General features: G+C 41.1%; 1 protein-coding gene across 1 annotated transcript in view; it reads right to left on the reverse strand.

The window, feature by feature from the left end:
• Window positions 1-22,109, reverse strand: part of LRIG1 (leucine rich repeats and immunoglobulin like domains 1) — a 216,694-nt gene that overhangs the window by 88,333 nt on the left and 106,252 nt on the right. Inside the window, exons 4-8 of the mRNA XM_069206570.1 lie at window positions 17,850-17,987; window positions 14,862-15,005; window positions 13,628-13,771; window positions 10,935-11,078; window positions 1,819-1,962 (exon numbers count right to left, since the gene is read on the reverse strand). Of these exons, the coding sequence (XP_069062671.1) occupies window positions 1,819-1,962; window positions 10,935-11,078; window positions 13,628-13,771; window positions 14,862-15,005; window positions 17,850-17,987 (714 nt within the window). The remainder of the gene's footprint in view (window positions 1-1,818; window positions 1,963-10,934; window positions 11,079-13,627; window positions 13,772-14,861; window positions 15,006-17,849; window positions 17,988-22,109) is intronic.

A 22,109-nucleotide genomic window follows, 5' to 3' on the forward strand; every position in this document is an offset into this window, starting at 1 on the left:
ATCATACATGTGCTACAATGTCGTACTTTTCTCAAAAACAAGAAAAAGAGGAAACAACCCTGAACGAGGCCTGCATCCTATTTCAGTAGTCAGTGGGGCAGAAAGCATAAGAGCACAGAAATATGATTGGGGTGCATACTTTTTGTGTTGTTTAGCCAAATCAAGCACTTGTTGCATCACAGATGGCTTGGAGCCAAATGGAAGAATGCATTGTAGAGCTATGAAGAAACCAATGCAAGGATATATTGCACCACGCCTGGGCAGAAGTCATGGGACAAATATGTTGCACCACAAGAAGACATACAACAGATAATAAGCATATCTGTTTATAAAAGAATGACAATATATGTGTGTTAAAACAAAATATCAATATTCTGAAAAATAAACTGTGTGAACTCCGATTCCACAATGACATACTGAAGCTCAAAGAACCCCAAAGTACTTGGAGGAATGACAGATAAATCGATAAACGTGATGTCTTTTTACAACAAATAGTCCCACAGACGCACTACTGCGTGGTGCTGTTCTAATGCTTCAAAAACTAATTCAGAGTGTTTTAAAATCCCGAAAGAGAGGGTTGATCATGCACCCGAACCAGATATAACTGATGCAATCCTCGCACTCTACAACAACAGGGTGCTCCCAGATAGCACTCTAGAAATGATGCTGAATAAATGCTCTACATCAATTTCACTCGCACAGAACCCGCATCCACAGAAGCAAAACCGGAGGCCGATTGTTCTCCTACCAAGCTGGCAAATCCTCCCACAACAAATCAGGGCCTCCTCCTCCTCCCTTCTTAAATTACGCAAGAAACTGAAGATATGGCTTTTCAATTAGGCTTCCTGCTGCACCATCAAGACCTCCTGCACTCAGGCCCAGCCTCACCACACGCCTACTCTCACCTACTCCGCGACTGGATATCCCCACCAGTGACAAGCAGCGATTTACAATTCCACCCTACAAATATGAATTTAAGGGAGCGTTGGTTTAATCAAGGTGTGCTTTCAAGGAACCTGTTCGAATTACTTGTGAATATTATAATTGCAGAATCAGATGGAATCTGCAAGGGTGTTAGCAAAAGCACCAAGGATAAAAATATTGCTAAATGAAGTAAAGAAAAGAGTGTTCCAGCAATGGATCCATGAAAAAAGACAAATACAAAAACATTTCTGTTTAGTGCCTAAAATGTAATGGCATGCTTATATCTTCAGATCTAAAATATCTAAAAAAATAAATAAATAAAAAAAGTCACCAAAGCATTTTCCAGTAGTTAAAGGAAAAAAAACAACTAGCATTTTTAAAAGTTAAATCTAGCCATTTGTAAGACCACTTCGACAATCAAGAGTGGGCTGAAAAAGTACCTTTACATATTTTTCAGAATCAAAGCACACATTAGTTTTTACTGGAAGTTACACGGAACGCAGTCTGAACAACACAAGATTGTGTTTGCCAAGTTAGGGGAAAAGGGGTCAAAAAGTAAAGCGATTAGAGCCACATAATTGGGATTTCATGAAAAGTTCAGCAAGGTCTGCCGCTGACTATAAGAGAAGCCAACTGAAATGAAAGGCTGTCAAATTAGCAAGCTTATCTTTCTACTAAAAAGAGAAAGCAAATAAGAGATGGATTTAAAAACGAACTGAAACCCTGACCAACAAGCAGAAGCACAAGGGACATCTGTATAACTTCAAGATGCAAAATGCAGTGTGGAATGAAAGAAAAGTGTTTGCTGTGACACAAGTAACAGTTTTTGCTGGTTAAAGGAGACCTAACATGATATAGGGTTCTTCCACAGATGGCAAATGGTCATATACTCACAGGATGCGCAGGCTTTTAAGTCCTTTAAACGCCTCTTCCGCAATGTGACTGATGGAATTGTGACTAAGTCGGAGAATGCCCAGTCCACTCAAGTCATTCAAACTTCCCATATCTAATCTTGTTAAATTATTGTAAGACAGAACCCTGGAAAAAGAAAAAAACAGTAAAGAATGAAAAGCTCTTTCTTGACTTTATCAAGAACAGAATGTAAATTTGAACACCTTTCAATGACATATTGCATATTGATAGCCTATTAAAGATGTCACCAACGCTACATGAAATTTACTGGTATGCTCGTGTGAAGAACCATGAAATACTTAAGACGGTAAAACCCTATAAAAGCTGATGCTGTAAATGACTATTCTGTTTCCAGCATGGACTCTTACATTGTGGTATTCACTAATGCCTTCATCATCATCGCAGCATTTTTTGACTAGATGGATGTATTTGAACACAAATCATGCTTCAAAAGAGGAGAACTTTGGTTAATAGATACATACTCATTACATGCAACACAGGTTCCTTAAGCGCGGAAATTATGTATAGGGTTAATGTGCTGAAACAAATGAGGAAACCCCAAACTTTGGAGGCGTTATCCTAATTGTGTGGGTCCAACGATTGTAATGTATCCTGTCTTATAGATAATTCAGATTTGATTTATGTAATGCAGTATTTGGAAATACTTTTACTGGAGAGGCTTGCAATTTGAACCACACAATATTCGAAGTAACTTAGTCTTCTCCAGCAAACAACTGTAAAATAAACACGACTGAAAGAAGAGAGGAAAGAAATACAGAGCTATCTGGAAAAAAATGTTTTGCCCACTTAGCATTAATTCTGACATGCGTCTCCAAGTGGCTATACTTGCAACATGCATGGACACTCCTAGAGGCAGCAGCTTTGAAGATTTCAACAAAACAAATCCCGTGATGGGAAAGTCTCAGCCATGCATCTCGTAATAATACCGGACTCCTCAACCGGATAAAAAAAAAAGTTTGATCCAAAAGTAACAGATTCAGGAAAATGTACATCATGGCATCTGAGGTACTCTTAATCCGGCTCCTCCCTTCTCCACAACTAGCTGAGACCTGTATGCAGCCAGGCACATTACCAGAAAAAGCATCTCTAAAAAACACGTGGAGCTTACATTTCGAACGGGCCATCTGCAAGCTTCTCTCTTCATGCCTACGCACCACCCACCAAATGCATCACTAGTCATCTCCACCTAGTTCCTGATGCGTTTTCAACATCCAAGGTGAAAGTATCATGTATGTTCTGAGAGAATAATTGAAGAGATGCTGTGCATAAGGGAAAGACAACATTTGGCAAACCGAAATCTGCACACAAGACCCTAACTTCATATTATACTTGGTGTTGCCATGCATCTTTCACAAGCAGCTGGAATTCTTAGTTCGCAGTCAAAAAGGCTGTGAGGGAGAGAAAATATGTACCCATGAGGGCAAATAAGATTTGCAGAACTTGTTAGCCAATCGTTTTGAGAAGATGCATAAATAGTAAGAGTTTCACAATGAATTAGGAGCAGTGGCCCTAGCTGCTACCCTGCAAACGAATGAGGTCAATGTATGTCTGGCCACCCATGCTGATGGAATGAGCATTCAGTCTCTGAAGAAACAGACCTCTGCGTCAAAGACCTTAGAGATGCTAGAGATTATTCAGCTGGCTGTAGTTGCTTTTGCCCATTTCTTCTCTGGGGTAAGTCAAACTCAGGCGGTCAAAACCTCAAAAAGAGTTTGCATGTAATCTGCAAGCTGAGCTGAGAAGCACAAAACTATGATTAAGTCCAGGAACAATTCTTTCTCAATTTAAATGGACTTATTGATACGGAGCAAAAGAAAGAACTGCTCTCAGGCAGGCCCTCCCATTAGTAAAGATTAATGGGGTTCAAATTTAGTCTTCCTACTAGGCTAAGAGATTTAGAAACCTAGAAAACATTCCTAAGATTGTGGGTACCAGATAAAAGAAGGATCTATAAACCAAAACACCCAGGCCAAAATGGTGCCATTACGGCTATCCCAGAGTTGCAGTAGGCCATGAATTTAAGGGTTCAGAGTGAACTCGTATATGAATGCCACCATCAATCTAACAGGGGAGCCTCCCCTAAAGGACTGTTCCACACACTCAAGAGGGAGACAAATTTAGACTACTATGAGCTCTATTCTGTGGTAGACAGATCACTGTGAGGAAAGGCAGAGACATGGAAAGCATCCGCCTTACACTGTTGTTGAGACCCTTTAGTGGGACGGAAGACAATATCTCCGTAGAGTATGTGATTTCATATTCTTCCAACCCCCAGATAGGATACTACAGAAAATAATGTAGTTCTATAAGGAACAAGGCAGACACGTGGAAGGTAGCCAGTGAAGTAGGAACAAGCCTCTCCAGCATCCTGGTTTGGTATAATAAAAAAATATGCAAGATCATGAGTATTTCCTTGCGCTTAAGAGGATTGATATGGAGCATCTAGACTTCAGAAGTCGAAAGTTGGTACATCTGATGTAGTGAACCTTTCAGTCTTTCCACAGCAATACCTGACAAACCATTCATCATGAATGTTCACACGAAAAGGAGTCTGAAAAGAAGGCTCTCTAAAATACATTTGTTTCCTGATAACATCATTGAAGTTTCTTTATTACAAGGCTAGTGACAGTATTTGCAGAAGGAAAATGGACTTCACTTATAATATTTTCATCCATCTCATGTCCTTTGTGGCACCTTAGAGAACTGTACTCTGTACAAGAAAACAAAAGTGCAAGAAAACATTCCTTCGATACAGTATTTTGCTGTAAGCGTAGTACTATTAAACGTTGTCTGAAATCAGTAATAATCACTGAGGATACTAGACAAAATTAATAACGGAGAGGAAAACCCAGGCACATCAGGTGAAAGGTGTGCAACAGGGGTCCTAACTTCACTTTTGGGAGTGCCAACACTATGACAATTACAGATGCCTGTTGTTGGCATCTTCCATGGATTCAAACATCTTGCATTATGCTCAGTCATCAGAATAGGAATGGCTGGGATAGGACCTTGTTGAACACCAATCAAGTGGCGCTTTTGTTATAGGTGGGAAAGAAGCCTTGCAAAATGCTTTACCTCAACGGGGTAAATTTACGCACACTTCTATGCCTTGAAATAGTAGAACCGTAAACATGCATCCTAAAAGCAATTTTTGAGATGGTGATCCGATTCTAAATTTCCCCATACCGTGACTCCAGGTCTCCATGGATAGCAGACCTCATCTTGTCCCTCATGGTTTCTCCTATAGAACATAAAGATCACTTCATTCATCTGAATTGCGAACAGCAATGAAGGGAAGGGGAAGTGCTTGAAGGCCAAAGCACTATCTCACAGTTCCCAGGTGGGCCAAAGTCCTTCAATTGATTGACAGCAAAGGTGGGCATTTCAGAATTTTAGAGATGCAGCCAGTTCCTATGTGTTAATTAGAGCTACTGTTCCTGAACTGAAAGGTATATTGAGATATTTGTGGCTTGCTTGGTTGAAATTCAGACTTCTGTTGGTTAACGCTAGTTGTCCAAATTTCTTGGATTAGTCTAAAAGCGGCAGGGAAGCCAACACTTAGTGATGAGCAGAAGAACAATATGAAACATGACAAAGGACTAACAGGGCCACTTTTTTTGATTGCTCGTATTACCACTCAGGAGGGAGGTGGCTTGCACATCAGACTATACTGTTCACTTTGTGACAATGCCAAGATTAATTTGCATATCTTGATACACTCCTGTAATGGGATGGACAAGAAAAACAATGGTGTGAAATGCATCTGGTAGGATAAACAGCATTGTATCCATCATATTTTTCCCCTCGGACGGTGGTGTCACAAGAGCAAAAAAGAGCCATACAGGTGTTTCAGAATTCTAAACATATAAATTGTGTATATTACCAAATACACACAAGATGGAGGCACTCTGAGCCGTACAAATGGATATGGCAGGTCGGAAGCGTATCTGCACTGAAGGTAGCAAGTATCTGTATCTTTCAAGATGAGGTCCACAGAGGCATTTGGATAACTATCAGTAGAAGAGCTTAAGCAAGCAATGGTGTGAAATTGCTGAAGTGCTTCCAAACCCAAATTCCATCCTTAACCACCAAAGCCTTGCCTCTGGGTTTGGCCACGTCAAACAATTTTGTTTAAGGTGTGGGTGTTAAAAAAGACGAAGAACGCAGTCCAAAATCTAGGTCAGACAAAGTGTATATTCTAAAGCATCATGACTTTTGTTTACTTCACCCATTAATCATTTGTCTTGTGAAAAGAACACGCACATGAAAATTCAGACAAGATTAATAGGCTCTAAAACAGCATATGACAACATTCTTTCATTCTCCTAGACAGTGCAAAGTAAGCTATGAAGAACTGGCAAGCGGCCAAGTTTACGTCCTCACCTGCGATTTATGAAATTGGCTTGCAAGAAAAAGAAATGCAGGGAAGGATAGTAATCTTAAACCCACCTCTAAAAAAATTACTTTGATACTGTAGAGAAAAGGCTTCTGCCACAAATGGTGAAGGAATGCTCCTTTGAAATGTTCTGTTGCCACGTCAATTTAGACTGGCATATGCTTTGGGGTATCTGTCACAATGTGCTGGAACCAAATAAATTGAAGAGGTTCCTGCCACAACTCTGCAACACAGCTCCTTTTATAAATGAATGGATATTTACCAGTACTATCAGGTAGAATTGAGGAATGTAAAAAAATAAAAACCTTCTTCACATTTTCTCTTGCTGAAGGAATGTATTTATATTTTAATTTGCGAACGCTACTCATCTGGCAACCATCTGTTTAGGCGTCAAAGTCTGACAATGACACTTAGGCATACAGATGCATGAGATCTATCGTGCAATCGGGGCGCTTTCAAGAACAGAAGAAGGTAGCCGGTAGTAAAGGTCTTTAAAACTTGCATTTTTACTAAAATGCACATTTATAGAAAGAGAGCCTTTCTGGGAGTCAGATCAGAGAAGGTAAAATCAGGCATAAGCGGAAGTTACAAAAGAAAATACAAGTAAGACAAATTTAGTACAACTTGGAGAACGGTCGGCCCTCACTTAGCAACAAAGTAGCTTACACCAGTTCTGCATCCTGGGTTCTTCATAAAAGTCAGAAACATAGGACATGCTCTCTAAAGTCAACAAACACTGTCAAAGCAAAATGGTAAAGTGTTGGGTGTCAGCCTGTTGGCTTTGACAAAGCTTACTTTTTAATGGTTCTGTAAATCTTTATTATGAAAACATTAAAAATGGCACATGAGCATGCATGGGCAGCCATCTCTTTACGGGGTTAAAAAATGTGTGTCGCAAGGAAGGAACATGTGGGATGCAACGCCCGGGCCTGGGAGCAGTCTCTGCAGAAAAAACTCAAACTCATACACACGCAAAATGTATCACGAGTCACTGGCACTGAAAGAGACTACTTTCTCATCGGGTGATGACTTTTTACTTCGGTAGAATAGTGTCACTCGCACAGAAATGTCGTAATTGCCCCATGCTGTATTCCGTGGGAAGAAGCAAGATATAAATGACAGTACAACAAACCAATGGATAAAGATGGCTGTCTTAAAGCCCCTCTAAATAAGTACATCATATATACTTCATGAAAATATAAAAGTCTGGAAAACATCAGAGCTAAAAATCTATTTATAAAAGCATAAAATAAATTACTGAAAATGTAAAACCCATTGGAAAAATACAAAGAAGATTAAGAGCACAGGTAGCACTGCTCCAAGCCACACCCATCCTTTCCCCTTTCAGGAGAAAAACTGAAAGACGCATTTACAAATCACACAGTCAGAGGAAAAGTTGCTTTAAGGAACTTCGCTGTCTGCAAATGCAGTACACTGGCAGTCTGTTCCTCGTTTCGCTTTGTTGGCCCCATCAAAGAGGAGGGCAGGTTTATGATCAAAAACTGGTGCTACAGGCATGAACTATCAGCTTCACAACAACAGGATCTGAAACAATCCTAAAAACCGAATAGGATATCAAACACCATTCATACAGCAGAAGAAAGGGCGTAAAGGAACAGCAAATAGGAGAAACAGTATCTAGTTGCATCAACAAAAACAACCAGAGACGGCTCAAGCAGTCATCAGCTGTTTGGGGGGCTGCAAAACATTTGCACATAGTCTTGGTGGTCATCTGTCGTGTGCTGGGGTTTTGCTATCAGGGCGTCAGCTAAGATGACTTCCTAGGAAAAGTGGTTAGCCTTCCGGGTCCTCCTCAATTATCTTTTTTGGAGGGTGAAGAAGACCAAGATAAGTGACAACTGTACCAGAGACCTGTTTGCAGGCACAGGTCAGTCGTCAGCTATCCTGGGCCATCATCACTTTTTTTGGGGTGCGAAGAGGAACGGGACAGCTACCCCAAAGCGCGGTTTGCAAATAACAGGACCACAATCAAGCTGTCCTTCTCCTTGTGTCGACTAAGGCGGCAAGACACAAGGCCGTGAACAGGTGCCACAGCATCCTGTTCACAATAGTGAACAGACCACGTGACAGCTGTCATGTGTGCCACGCCTGCTTCACTCTTCCAGAAATGAAGGAGGTTGAGAATAGCTGCCAGCTACCCCGTGCCATGGTCAATCTTCTGAACAAGGCACTGGGACAATCAGCAAGGCTCTCCAAAAATGGGGGCAGACATGCCTGTCAACTGTAAAAAAATGCAGGCTGACTGCAGCTGACGATCTACATATGCTTATGGACTGCCCTCAGCTTTGAGAGTTTTGGGAAAAGGTGGGTGGATCGATAAGTGAGATTTCTCAAGTAGATTTTGAGGTAAGAGCTCCGCTAGTTATATTTGGGTGCCTGCATGATACATTGGCTAGTAAGAGCGATGAAGCAAAACTTCTTTTTTACGTGCTATTACTGGCCAGGAAGGAGATCTGTAGAAAGTGGATTAGTCCCTCCCCTCCCCTTTTTAAGGATTGGAAGGACTCATTAATGTATAATTTAAAACTGGACTTCAGAGAAGTTAATGAGAAATATAGGTTTTGGAATCCTTTGAATTAACAGTGTGGTAGGTTCAAACCTCAACAACGTGACTGGTCCAATGATTATATATTCTGCTGAAGACAAGAGTATGCTCTTGCAGTTTGCGATGGAGCTGACTGAAGGTGGGAAATGAGGCAAGGCAGGCTGATTCTAGACATCTTGGGAAACCTGTGAGCAAAGTGTCGCTGAAGTGACCCCCCCGCAGTTTGTGAATGAGGACCAAAAAAAAAAACATTTAATAAAAAAATATGACACTAGGACAATCGTTACCTGCACTGGGACTGAAAACAATCCAAATAAATTCCCCTGACCCTGAGGCCCAACAGAAGGGTGGTGGCGCGTGGGCCAAGAGGACCTGTGGGCCATGAGAACATAGAAACCCCACAGCATGCGCAAAACCGGTGGTGGCTATTAATATGCTGATGGTTGTATTGCAGCAAAAATTACACTTTCAGCACCTAAGGAATGCCTAGACATTTAAGTGGAAGAGGGAACCTGAATGGGCATATCCTACTTTGGCCCTTGCACAAGTGTGGGGTGCTGAACCTGTAAAGATGGTAGATGACTGAGTGGGAACAACCCTTTCTATCCCTTCAATATAGTAGGAAAGAGTAGGAGGATGGGGCCAACACAATGCCCTCCCTCAGGTCAACTGGTAAGGAGGAGGAAGATTTTTTTTTAAACATGTCCACTGTACTCAGGCAAGGTGTAGGATGCCATGGGGGTTAAAAAGTTTTTTTCAATCCACTGTTTTACAGGCCGGAAGACATACCCCTAAGTGGTGGGATTGCTTAAATGGCTATTGTGTAGTTTAATTTAATTGTGTTTGTGCTGTTCACGCACAAAGTTGGCAACCCCATATAAAGTTACCCTTGCTTGACGAATCTCATTCACATCACGCTATGATCTGTTATTAGGACGTTTCATGAAAGTGGTCAAAAGGGATAGAAAGGCAAAGGAATTAAAGATGAATGTTTTACCTATGGCATGTTGAGCCAACTGAAAACAAAGGATTGCAAATGTCACCTTTATAACAAATATATATTTAATTGTTTATGGTTTCGGTCCTTGACAACTAAACTGAACTCCATTGAGGAATATAATATAGCTTACTAACGAGTCCTCTCTTGGTACTCTTAATACCATCCTCTATTTAAGATGTGAACGAATATATTTTGGAAAGCCCTCTAAAAAGGCTGATAAAAACTATCAAACTGGATGGGAACAGAGAACCTGGTTTATTCCTTACCTGTTTTTAATGTTTCTTTATTTATAAAATACACCATCGTGTTCAAAATGTAGTGAGCATTTGTTAATTTTGAGTTATACTTTCCTTCTTTCCCATTCTGTGATACCAGTGTATGGTTCTAATAAAGCGCTCTCACAAACTAACACCATCATCATCAAATTGGTTTTGAGCCAGAAGAACACATCGGTCCGTCCTTGAAAAGATGAGTGAATGGTCTTCTGAAATTACGGTGCACACAAGTGAGAAGGCAACCCGGAGCAGATCGCTCTTAAAAACTCTGCTGAACTTCAAGAGGTTGCCATACTTGCCAGAAGGCTTGAGGACTGCAAGCTCAAGAGATCGTCTTTTTTCTCTAAGAAGTAAAAGTGACACTGACCACCAAGGAAAGATACAGGGTCTTAGGAAAGTTCAAAATGGGAGTTCAGGAAAAAATGAAAATTCACGGCACAAGACGAAAATGTTAACATTTTTAAATGTGGGCGCAATTGTAGTCTGCTATCATTAAAAAAAAAAATCCTTTCAACCCTCGATATAAGCTGGCTTCATTCACCACACTATGAATATTACCGCACTGCCTCTTTTGTTAAACAATCGGCTGTAAGAACAAAGGCACCTTCTTCTCAGATGACGGGCTCAACAAGTCCAATGGCTGTTACTGCACACTGTATTGAAATGTGATGTTAATTAGGAATTTTTAAGTGAAGCAAATGTTGGGTTGTAATTATGCCTTCCAGGACCACTTTACCAAGAGCTCGACATCAAATGTTCTCTCCTTTCTACAGGTAGCTATAGGATCTTTTCGCGCTAAGAGTCGGGTACATGTGGTTTGTAATAGGGAGGAAAACTCACAGTTCCAGCAGCTTCTGGCAGAAGCTCCAGCCATCCGGTTTAATTTGTGAAATGGAGTTGTTATTGAGGTGCAGCTGTTGAAGAGAAGAGAGGCCGTAGAGATATCCGCCATGCACCTCCGTCAGGCTGTTCTCTTCCAGATGGCTAAGGGGACAAAGACAATAAGTTACAATGCAGTATTTCAATGGAGTAAAACCTAATATGCCGCCATCGCAGACATCTGTTCTATGGTCTTTAGAATACAGGGCACCATGCAAACCTGCCCACCTTCGCAAAGAAACAGCAAGTTTTGTTATCTTGATTTTTATAGTGCCCTATCACTCGTGAGGGTCTACTGGCCATTTGCTGGTATGCGGAGCTTGCCTCGAAGGGCCTCACTCGAAGGGTCAGCTCTGCAGTTTTCACAGAATTCAAGAAAGATTGGGTGGCTCTAACCTGGTGTGGGTGGTTGTCAGTGGCGGATGGTCCGCTAAGGTGGAGGAGCGTCGCCCCACTGCTTTATGCAGTGGAGGAAAGGGGAAAAAAGTGATAATAAAGCAACATTATTATCATTTTATTTTTACTCAGGGAGCCAGGTTAGGGCGGGCTGGGCGGAGGAGGGCTGGAGGCAGAGTGGTGAGTGCACATAACTGAGCATGACGCTTTGGCTGGCTGGGTTGGGCCAGCCAAACAGTCATGCGTACTTTGCATTTCTCCACCACTCTGCACTGAACGGCCAGGAGGAGAAAGTGCACAGGGCCCTACTCCCAGTCCGAGCGCCGAAAGAGGGTGCTTAGACCAATCACAACACTGCTGTCATGCTGCTAACAGCAGCATCATGATTGGAGGAGGGGTCTGGAAGCCTGTGTGCTTCCAGGAGTCTGAGGAGGAAGGACAGACGGAACTGTCTCTCCCAACATAAAAGGTAAGTTTCTTTTTTTAATACCCCGCCACCCAAGGTTGACAAGTGGCTGTCACTGGTCGTTGTTCTATGCTTTAGAAACAATGTGTAAAAAGGCACACACCAGTCTTTTAATGGAACTGGAGTAGGATGTTCTGACCTTTTCTGTGAAACTGAGTATCTTCAGACACTGTGGCACTGCTGTGTCCACAAAGTATGTAAAAGACAATCAGAAATCTAATGGTGTTCCTTCACTGTCCCCTAAGGTGATACATTTGTTCTATTCTCATCTCTAGTCCAATGCTGGAAATGGAAAAGATGGCCCACCAGAAGCTGCACCAGGAAGGAGATGGTGCTTTGCAGAGCAAGCTCATGAAGCGTCGGTGGCATGAGGAAACGGTCAATGACTGGCAGGTTGTGGTCTGCCAGTTGTTATAGACTACTACTTCTAAATGGTCCCAAATCAACTGCCAACATAGAAAAACGCAATAGTAAAGTGTTCGGTTTTGCTTTCCTGGTCACAGAGCATCTGAGGAAAGACTGCGGAATAAAGGCACCTGATACAGAGGTCTAAGTGTACCAGTAGCTTGTGGGGTACAATCCTGGCAAAAGACTGGTAAAGTACATGTTTGTGGGACCTGTGTCTAATCTGCCACCACAGGTTCAAATTATAACTGCACAGATACTACAGTGCACTGCTGTTACTTCCAGGGCTTAGATTTACATGTTATACATGATAGCTCGCTGGGTTAATGATTTGGTTGCTGAGATTCTTGTGTAATCTGCAAACCACAAGTTGAAATCTTTGTAAAATAGCTTGGTGAGCTACCCAGCAGATACAATTACCTGTGCATAATCTACAGGACATAAATTTGAAACCTTGTGCAGGGTTTAACTCAATCTTTCCATTATTCTAAAATTGATGAAATAGGTTGCCTTTGATAGTAATACACGCAAGTGTAAAAAATTAGCCTGTAATGTGTGCTATATGGTGGGTTTTTATGGTGACATACCCAACATCACTGCAGAGCATGTGAATGTTAAAAAAAGCCAATCTTGACGGAGAGTAAGCTGAAGCATAACTTGGAAGAGCAGGCAGTGGGCATTTAGGGGAAATGGGATGCGCTTAAAAGAAAAATTGTTTGCTAATGGCCAGTGTTAGTATTTTCGAAGGGTTGTGGAGTGAAAGCAAATCTGGTAATCTTTTCAATTAATTAAGCGACTGTGATCCACTTTTACACCTTCTGATATCTGCGGCAGCAGGCACGCTGACATCGCAGGTCATTTGTAATACACTATTACAATAGACTCGTAATGGCATTCTCTTTGTATATGTGAGCAGTGATGCTGCATCTGGACCATGAGAAGTAAATTAGACAACTGCTTTTATACAATTATTGCAGAAGTTTATGTATTTTAAAAGATTTTTGTCTTGCAGGTGCATCCTATACATTACTACAGCCATCAGTATTCCTGAGGTGTCAATCACAGTGTAGAGGAGATGAGAGGCATGAGAGCGATTTTAAACAAATCTGCGGGAAAGTCACGTGCTTCTAGGGTTCATCTGAAATACAAACTTGAGTACCTTTTATGTTTTCTTCAAAAAGGGGGACCAAGGCAGCTCAGAAAACATACACTTCTATCTGTCAACAACACACAAGCTTCATACCACAATTCAGCTGTTTCTAAGCATTGTAAACAACCTGTGTTACTATAATAACCTCCTCTGTGGCATTCTCTTAACTATGAGACCGTATAATACACATTTTTTGTAGTTGCAGCATTTAAACATACATATCCTCCTTCAACTTACAGGACTTGCATCCTTGAAAGACCCCAAAAGGCACCGTCAGTTAACCTGCTGATGTTGTTGCGTTGCAGTTTCAGAACTTCCAAACTGTCTAGGCCATGAAACGTCAGTCCATCAATTAGCTGGATGCGGTTTCGATTCAACTCCCTGCAAGCAAGGGGGTCTGAATTAGTAAAGCAGAAGGGCAACTTTACCAATTGCCCAGATGTTTTGAACTATTGGCTTATCTACCACAAGATCTGAAATGTATAACACACATTACAACGTTGTGAAAAGTCTTTCAAGAGTAGGAATAGCCATGTTTTCGTTACAGGGCTTGATAATTAAGGCTCTCCACATGAGCAGACAAATTACCACTTTACCCTTTGCCAAATGCATTTCACACCACAATTGGTTTAGTATAAGACAAGATATTTGCCTTGTTCAACCAGGCCTTGGGGAAGCTTTTAGGGATGCGTAGTTTTAATTAAATACTGAGGTTATGTTAAGTGCCCATGCTCTCAGGTGGCTTTTTCCCCAGCCTTCCTGCAATAAATAATTACTCTCCAAACATCACTTCTCTGCCGTTCTCCAACAGTGGTTTGGATCACTTTTCTACTGGACACTGTTAAAGTTTAATTTATTAGCAATGAAAAGTTTTAGTTTATGAGCTCTAACCTTTAAATGAGTTTCTATGACAGCCTTTACACCACCCCCACATGGAAATAATAGTAATAAAACTGCATTTACGAGAAAACACAAAACCGAATGTATTAACATGTGGAAATGCAGATTTAGGACTGTCAAGATAGATTTCAGTCAGTGCAACAAATACCACTCAAATCGCAAGATACTGCAAAATCTTTTGAGAGAGAGGGAGAGGGAGAGGGAGAGGGAGAGGGCGCGCGCCTGGGTCTTAAAGCTACAAAAAAATTCAAAAGGGACAAGAGCTTGAGTGTGTTTGACTGCACATGCTGGAATAGTAACTTCTCAGAACAATAATCTGAGTTGAACATTCAAAACTGTTCTGTAACTTGTGAAATTTCTATTGGAAACGCCACTGTCCTAGTTTACGAAACTGAATATGAGCTAATTATGTTAGCCAGTAAGAGCAAGCCTAGTTGATCAGATGTCATCTCTACACTGATCTATCAATAAGTCCTCTTCAACATTTCACACTTGAAGGTTGAGGTAGCTTGGTTCTGTGTTCAGGTCCCTAGAGTGCCAGAAACGTATTAAGATGTTAATTTATACTCACAGTTGTGTTAATCTTGGTAACTTGAATGCCTTGACAGGAAGGTGACTGATTCGATTTTTACTGAGACGAAGACTTCGGAGTGAGCGAGACAAGTTAGAAAAAGCACCAACCTCCAATGTAACGATTTTGTTGCTCGCCAATAAACTAGAAAGGATAATTTCAGAGAACACATTAGTAAGGTCAAAGGCAAAGTTGAAGGTCAAAGTACTAGGTCTCCAATAAAACTTTAAATGTGTAACTGGACTAATGCTAGATGCAGAGGATAGCAAGAAATGGTTTAAACTTCACACAAAATCTTCTGATATCACAAAAACAATTTAACAGTAAGAGAACTAGACGTGCCTGCAGCTTTTTACCAGGTTATTTGATAATCTTACTGACCTCCTTTTGATTGATTCTTGGACCAGTGCGGAGGATCTGCATTGGAAGGATTTTTGAGTACTCTGGGAGAGGTAAGGGTGGTCAAAACTAGGGGAGACAAATGGAGTAAGAGGTGGTGCAATATTTTTGTGATGTCCTGCGGCAATTTTAGTGTGCTAAATCCCATGATGAGATAGGGGGCTGAAAGAACATGGGCCTCACACAGGTAGCATGTCGTTAAAAGGATGCAATGGGCAGTGATTATCCTGCATGTGGTGGCCTTTAGACTTCTTTTGGTGGTAAGGTTCCTAGATGGCACTATGAACTGGAGGCTGAGCCAGTAAAACAACGGAGCCAGGCCTCCCAAGGGAGTGTGTGTTCAGCATCTTGAATTTACTACATTGGTGCCCAGGAGTTCCATTTGAGCTCTAAATCCCTAATGGAGCTGATGACTAAAGGCAGCCACCAGTGAGAAATTACCCAACAGGATGAAAAAATAAAGTAACGTACAGTCATGTCAATTACCTATCCTAATGCTGCAAGCAGTTGCTGGGTAAAGTCTGATTACCAGACGTTTGATTTGATCCAAGCAGCAGACCACTTAGGAAGAAACTACACCAAAGTTAGCTAGCAGTCAATGGAACCTGTAGGGCAGAGGTTCCCAAACTGTGGTCCGGGGACCCATGGGGGGCCGCAAAGCCTTCTCAGGGGGTCTGCGACTGCTTAGAAAATTAAAAAATATTAACAGATTACGTCCCCATCTTTCAGTAATGACTCAGTTGGGGGGTGGGGGGGTGGGGTGGAGAGGGAGGGTAGTCTCTGGTTTCCAATAATGATTCTGTGGGGGTCCCCGGGTTCCAGTAGTGATAAAGTGGGGGTCCACAGAAGTCAAAAGGTTGGGAACCACTGCTGTAGGGTACTTTTGAGACTTTGATAACCGTCTCTTATGCATCACACTGCTGCAGAAGCACTAAAGGTGTGTGAAGGAACTGTCTTAGCATCCATATAGAGGCTTATATAAGGTACTAGAAAGTCTATTGCTAAGGATGGGAAACTGAAAGGTCCCAGGGCAGAACAGATTTTTCCACATTATACTGATTAGCTTGGTGTGTAAACGGCCTAGTATATGATGTACTGCATTTCTTTTGAAAAAAGTTAGTGCTTACTTTATTTATATCTGCTCCTTTCCAAAAGCTGCCTGGGGAGTGTGATGCGAGGGTGTCTTACCGGCAGTTACTGCACACAACATGTGGAATGTGGTAAGTGGCCATATATGTACCGCAGTGACCAGAGGTGCGTGAAACGCTGCAATGCCCCAGTAGCAAAACTACTGGGATGTGTCTCACTAGGCCACGGAACAGACTGCTGTTTGGACCCGAGGTTAACTAATTTGCCACTAAATCACCTCATACTGTACTGCTGATGTCCCTATCTGTGTGCTGGAGATGAAGGAGCAAAAGCATGAAGTGCTCCAGGACCCATGGAATAATAGCGGACTGAAGATGGCAGTGAACTATGAAAGTAAGAGCAAAGTAGAGAACAGTAAGCGAAAAAATAATAATTTGTGGAAGATTCGATCCTAGCCTCATTTTGTAGATTGGGGCTTTGGAAATGAAGGAAGGGCTTTGGGGGTAGCCTATCCATTAACTGAGACTCTGACATCCTAAATCATTCTGAACTACAGGAGTGGCAAACTCTGCAAGGGCTTTGGGGGTTAATTTCGAGCAGAAACGGGAAATAACTGTAGGTCTGGCATGGATGAATTTTGATGTGCCCAGAGAGACATGTGAATGTCAGTGTAGCAATGGATTTTGACAGGATTACTTCTTACGTTTCTTTTATCCTTAGACATGTGTCTCAAGTTACTATAAGGAGGAAGCTGTGTTATATCCCAAGTGTGTTAACTCTGGTATGCCTCTAGATTTATTTATTTTTATGTTTGTTGTGGCAAAAATCATGGCGGACTTCTAATGCAGAAGTGCTCCTCTGTAACGGTATATTAAATGAATGGTGCATATTTTGCTTTTCTAACAGTCCTCACACAGGTGCCGTTCCACTCAATACTGGAAAACTGCTGGCCCGTACATGCTCCCAGCGTTGCATGGGAACAGGAAAAGGGATAGGTCGGAGAGGCAAGGTATACCAACAAGGTTTATCTGCTCTAAAAAAAAAAACTGTTTGCTAACAACAAAGGACGATGCCCTCTGTGAAGGAGTCAATGAAACATTATCGAAAAAAAGTTATTTTCTGAGCCATCGTCATATAATTAGTTAGAGCTGGTTCAATATCAAATGATTTAATTAAACCAAATGAATGCATAAAAAATAAATAATGCACAGCTATAACTTTCAGTGTCACAGTAGGGAATACTAGCTCAGTGACGCGTTTACATCAAAACATTTTTTATATACATACACACACATATATATATATATATATATATATATACACACACACACATACACACACACACACTGTCCTTTATAGAATTTGAAATAAATATTGCAATAGCAAGTAACTACTTGGCAATCACGCTCACAGATGTTTCACCCAAAACAATTAGTAAGCACAATGATTAACTTAACAAAAGCTGGCTGCAGAGATACATGTTAATTGTACCACACTTACAGCTCCTTTATAGGGAGGCCTTGAGGAAAAGAACCAGTGCGGATTTCGATGAGGTTGTTGGAGCTGAGGTCTAACGTCTCCAGTGACTTGTAGGGCTTCAGAAGGCTTGGCTCGATGCTCTGGATCTTATTGTGATTCCTGAAAAACAGGTATCACTATTAGCTATAGTTCTTTTAATTATGATGCTCTCCATGTAATTACTGCAGCAGTACTGCCAAGCACTGCACAAAAACGACTCTTGGATACCTTGCTGCAAGACATCACATCCACCTTAAAAACAGTGTTTTCTCCCTCACTAGGAATGGGATACTAACTTTACGGGTTCCTTTTATTACTAAACACCATCAACATTCCTAAAGTTACAGGTAATTTGCCTGCCTATTGTCACAAACCTCTTACTATCATTATCAGTACAGTCATTTACTTGGTAATGCATTGATTAGACTGATGAAGGTCACACACACTCAAGGAGCATTTTTAAGCAGCAAAATTAGACATGAGAGTTTACGTAGGATTCCGGACAGAAATGTGTTCAAAGGGGCATCAGTACTCCATTGGGATTCCAACATTACGAAAGGTTCATGGATACACATGGTGGTAGAACATACCATTCCACTCAATAGTGGAACTTCTCTAGTACAAACCAGCCAAGTGGACAGATGATTGCCTTACAGACAACAGGCATAGCAATTCAAATGGAACGCACATTAACAGAAGTAGAAATTGTATATAACAAAAGATTCATATAATTTGGCATTGAAATTTAAAGAGTGAGTACTCAAGTATTTTCTGAATGATAGCAGATCCAGATTTTGTCTGATGTGCTCTGGGGTAAGATTTCACCATCTAGGGACTAGACAAGTGGTGCACCATTTGTCCTTTAGACAGGAAAGCAAACAAGTTCAGAGCTTTATCGATTTGACATGTAATAACGCATATGCCATTCATGGCGAACATACTGTGATCTATACCTAATTTAAGGTGATTTGTGTCCGCCTTCTACAGCCATTCAATTGTTTGGCTCAGCAACCTTCAGCCATTCGCGGAAACATCGTCAACCACAGCCTCGAAGAGCCCATAGGGGTATTTTATCTTAATGTTTCTATTGGCTGTTTGGCTGTATCCTTCCCCCTCTACTGGAATACACGGGGATAGTTTTACATCTATAAAGTACACTATCAAAACTGTTATTCTTTATCTCATCCATGCACAACAGTTCTATTAAAATTGTATGAGTTAGGAAAACTGCCAAGTTTGAAGACAATATTAGAATGTAGGGACATTTTGTGAAGAAAACTGCAGATTTTCAATGGACTGTGATGTGGCAAACTATCATCGGAACTCCATTTTTGTAAAACTAAAAAAAGAAAAGATACTAAGTACGGGATGGGGAGCGAAAATAATCCCAAGTGAAGAAAACCTGGCCATGAAAAAGTGAATTTTCAAAGGTATGTTGGTTTTTTGAACGATAATGGTAAGGTACTTGGGATAATCCCAAGATTTGGGAATTAAAAAGAAGCCTTGGTGAAATTTGCATGATTTTTTGTGTGGCAATTATAAGTAATGCCCACCAAAAAAAACTTACCAATTGTAATGCAAATGGTAGGCTTGGGCATTTTGTACTACTTTGTTTTGTACTGTGAAATGCATCCTTGCATCAATTTTTTTCATTAGGATGCTTTTCAAACTAAATAATAGTGCAAAAAAAGGGAAAATTTAACATGATGCAAACAGCAGCTCGTTTAATTTATTTACGACCTTCCTGTGCTCCCACAGTAAGATTTTAGCCTGAAAGAAGTGCTGGTTATGCAACATGGCCCTATTACGACTTTGGCGGATGGGATACTCTGTCCCAAATGTGATGAATATCCCACCCTCCACATTAAAATTTCCATTACATCCTATTCAACTTGTGAAACGGCAGCTGGGATATCTGTCAAGTTTGAGACGGAGTATGCCATCCGCCAACGTACTTATCAGGCCGTTAATCTCCGGCATTTCATGAACAATTGTAATGCCATGTGCCCGAAATTACACTCATAAATTACATTTTGCCAGGGCCTATGAAAAAGTAGACATGATGAATCAAGTAGATTTAACCAAAACACAGAAAAGGTGAAATCTGACAAAAAAATAAACGGTAAAGCTACTACTTGTGGTGCACTGCAATCTGAAACTGCAAGAAACAGAACAAGGGGGCTATAATTTACACACACATTCAACCTTCCAATCTGCAGCTTGCTGCACAAGCATGTGTCCGAGGGCCCAAGGCCAGGAGTAATTGGTTGGAGACAAGCAGAAGAGTGACCACAAACTATGAACGTCGATGAGGTGGTAGGCACATTTCACAAATGTATGAGTAAATCGCATCCCTGGAGAGGCAAGAATCAAAACAAATTACACCGTGCTCATGGATCAGAGTCCACTGATTCTCGAATACCAGGTCTGCAAGAAAATTCTGCTGACTGATTACCATACTGCAGTAGCGTTTGACACAAAGTGGATTCACTCTCAATATTTGTTGCGAAACAAATACAACCACCCGATCACGGTCACTTACATTAATATAATTTTTATCTTAATTTCTAGGGCAGTCCTTTATATTTCTGTCACATTTATAATGATATTGGTGTCTTCCTGTAGAAGGTTGTGTGATAACAGACACATGATGCCACTTAAAGTACTGTGTAAAAGAGTAAAGAGTGAAATGATTGGTACCATTTACAGTAAAGTAGTTCTTTTACACTATTTTGAAAAAAGAATCACATTTGTTGAGTAAAGTGGTACGGTATGGGTTTTGGATACAGCGATAAACTGTTTCGAAGCTCTAGTTTTAAGAGGTTTTCCCTGAGTGATACAGCTCCCTCACATGCAGAACAGTTGCACTCGGCTGGGAAGAAATTGCTCACACATATGGCTTCTCTCTTGCGATGAATGACGATCCCACTCTGGACTTTTACCAAGATTGCCAGACTTAGCTGGAAAATGTCAAAGCCTCCGCTGCGAGCCCTGCTCCATCTCACCGTGCTGCATTTCAAACAAAGCATGGCCGGGTACATTTTCCTATATACTGTGTATGATACTAAGATAATTTGTTCAAAACCTTTCTCGGCTTGATTACATTTTTCTACCCTTATGCTCATTCCTTTAATACTGAGAATTTAAGCATAAACAGCACACCACAAGCTTCGGCTCCTTCATCAATCCCTCCGACAAGGGCCTGCTTTAGCCCAGTGCTTTGAAAAATAAAATTAAACACAAAGCACATCAACTTTGTTCTGTGGACCAGCCACACCGCCCCAGAAATGCTGAAACTGTGGCTTAGTTAATAACGTAAAATAGGAGCACTCGAGTAAACAAACACCTGTGCAGTTGCAGTAAAAAAGTTACAATTGTTCTTAAAAGCCGTACATTAATAAAACAATGATGTATATAGAGAACTTTTAGCCTAACTTCAGTAGACGAATAACATTTGGAGAAGGAGCTTTATCCCCTATTCCTTATTTGAGCAGACATCGCCCAGACTTAGAAGGCATGGGTTACATTTGCTGCAAGAAAAGGCTGTGTCAACGTGGTTATATAATTAAACAGGTGGAGTCTTAAACTGAGCCAATCCTGTCCATTGATAGCGAAATGCTTTTACCCTCACGCTTCGATTACTGCTAAATGTCATAACACTGCCCGGATTAGGAAATCCAGTCCTTTGGCTCAGGGTTCTGCTGAAGACCGTAAAGGCAGTTCCAGCAACTCTCGGTCAACTGCAGGTGCACTGAGAGCACCACAATGGGCCCAGCCTTCGCGGGTACACCAACACTGAGTGCTTGGGTTAGCATTAAAGAGATTCTGGGTTCCGAAGTCCGGATAAGCATGTATGCTTCTGGTTCACTGTTCCACCTCCCGCCGTCATGTACCAATGGTATGTGCCCAGTCAAGGCAAGGTTAAAAAAATACCTTAATTGATGCTTTGTGCTTCTTCAAACAGTGCTTTTTATTGTTTCCACCTATTTATTAATCCGTGCAAATGTCAGCATAGGTATTGGCATAAATAATGCAACATCAAAAAAAAAGAAAATGTGTGTGTGTGTGTGTGTGTGTGTGTGTGTAACCACAAACACACACACTATAATACATATAATAATCCACGCCAGTGAAAATAAATGTGACCCAATAACTGGTTAATTAGAGCAATTGTCCTAGTAAACAAACATGTATTACTACAGTGGAATAGTCAAATCTAAATTTACTACCACAATACAGCAA

This window comes from Pleurodeles waltl, chromosome 9 (genome assembly GCF_031143425.1).
Source record: "Pleurodeles waltl isolate 20211129_DDA chromosome 9, aPleWal1.hap1.20221129, whole genome shotgun sequence".
Classification (NCBI taxonomy): domain Eukaryota; kingdom Metazoa; phylum Chordata; class Amphibia; order Caudata; family Salamandridae; genus Pleurodeles; species Pleurodeles waltl.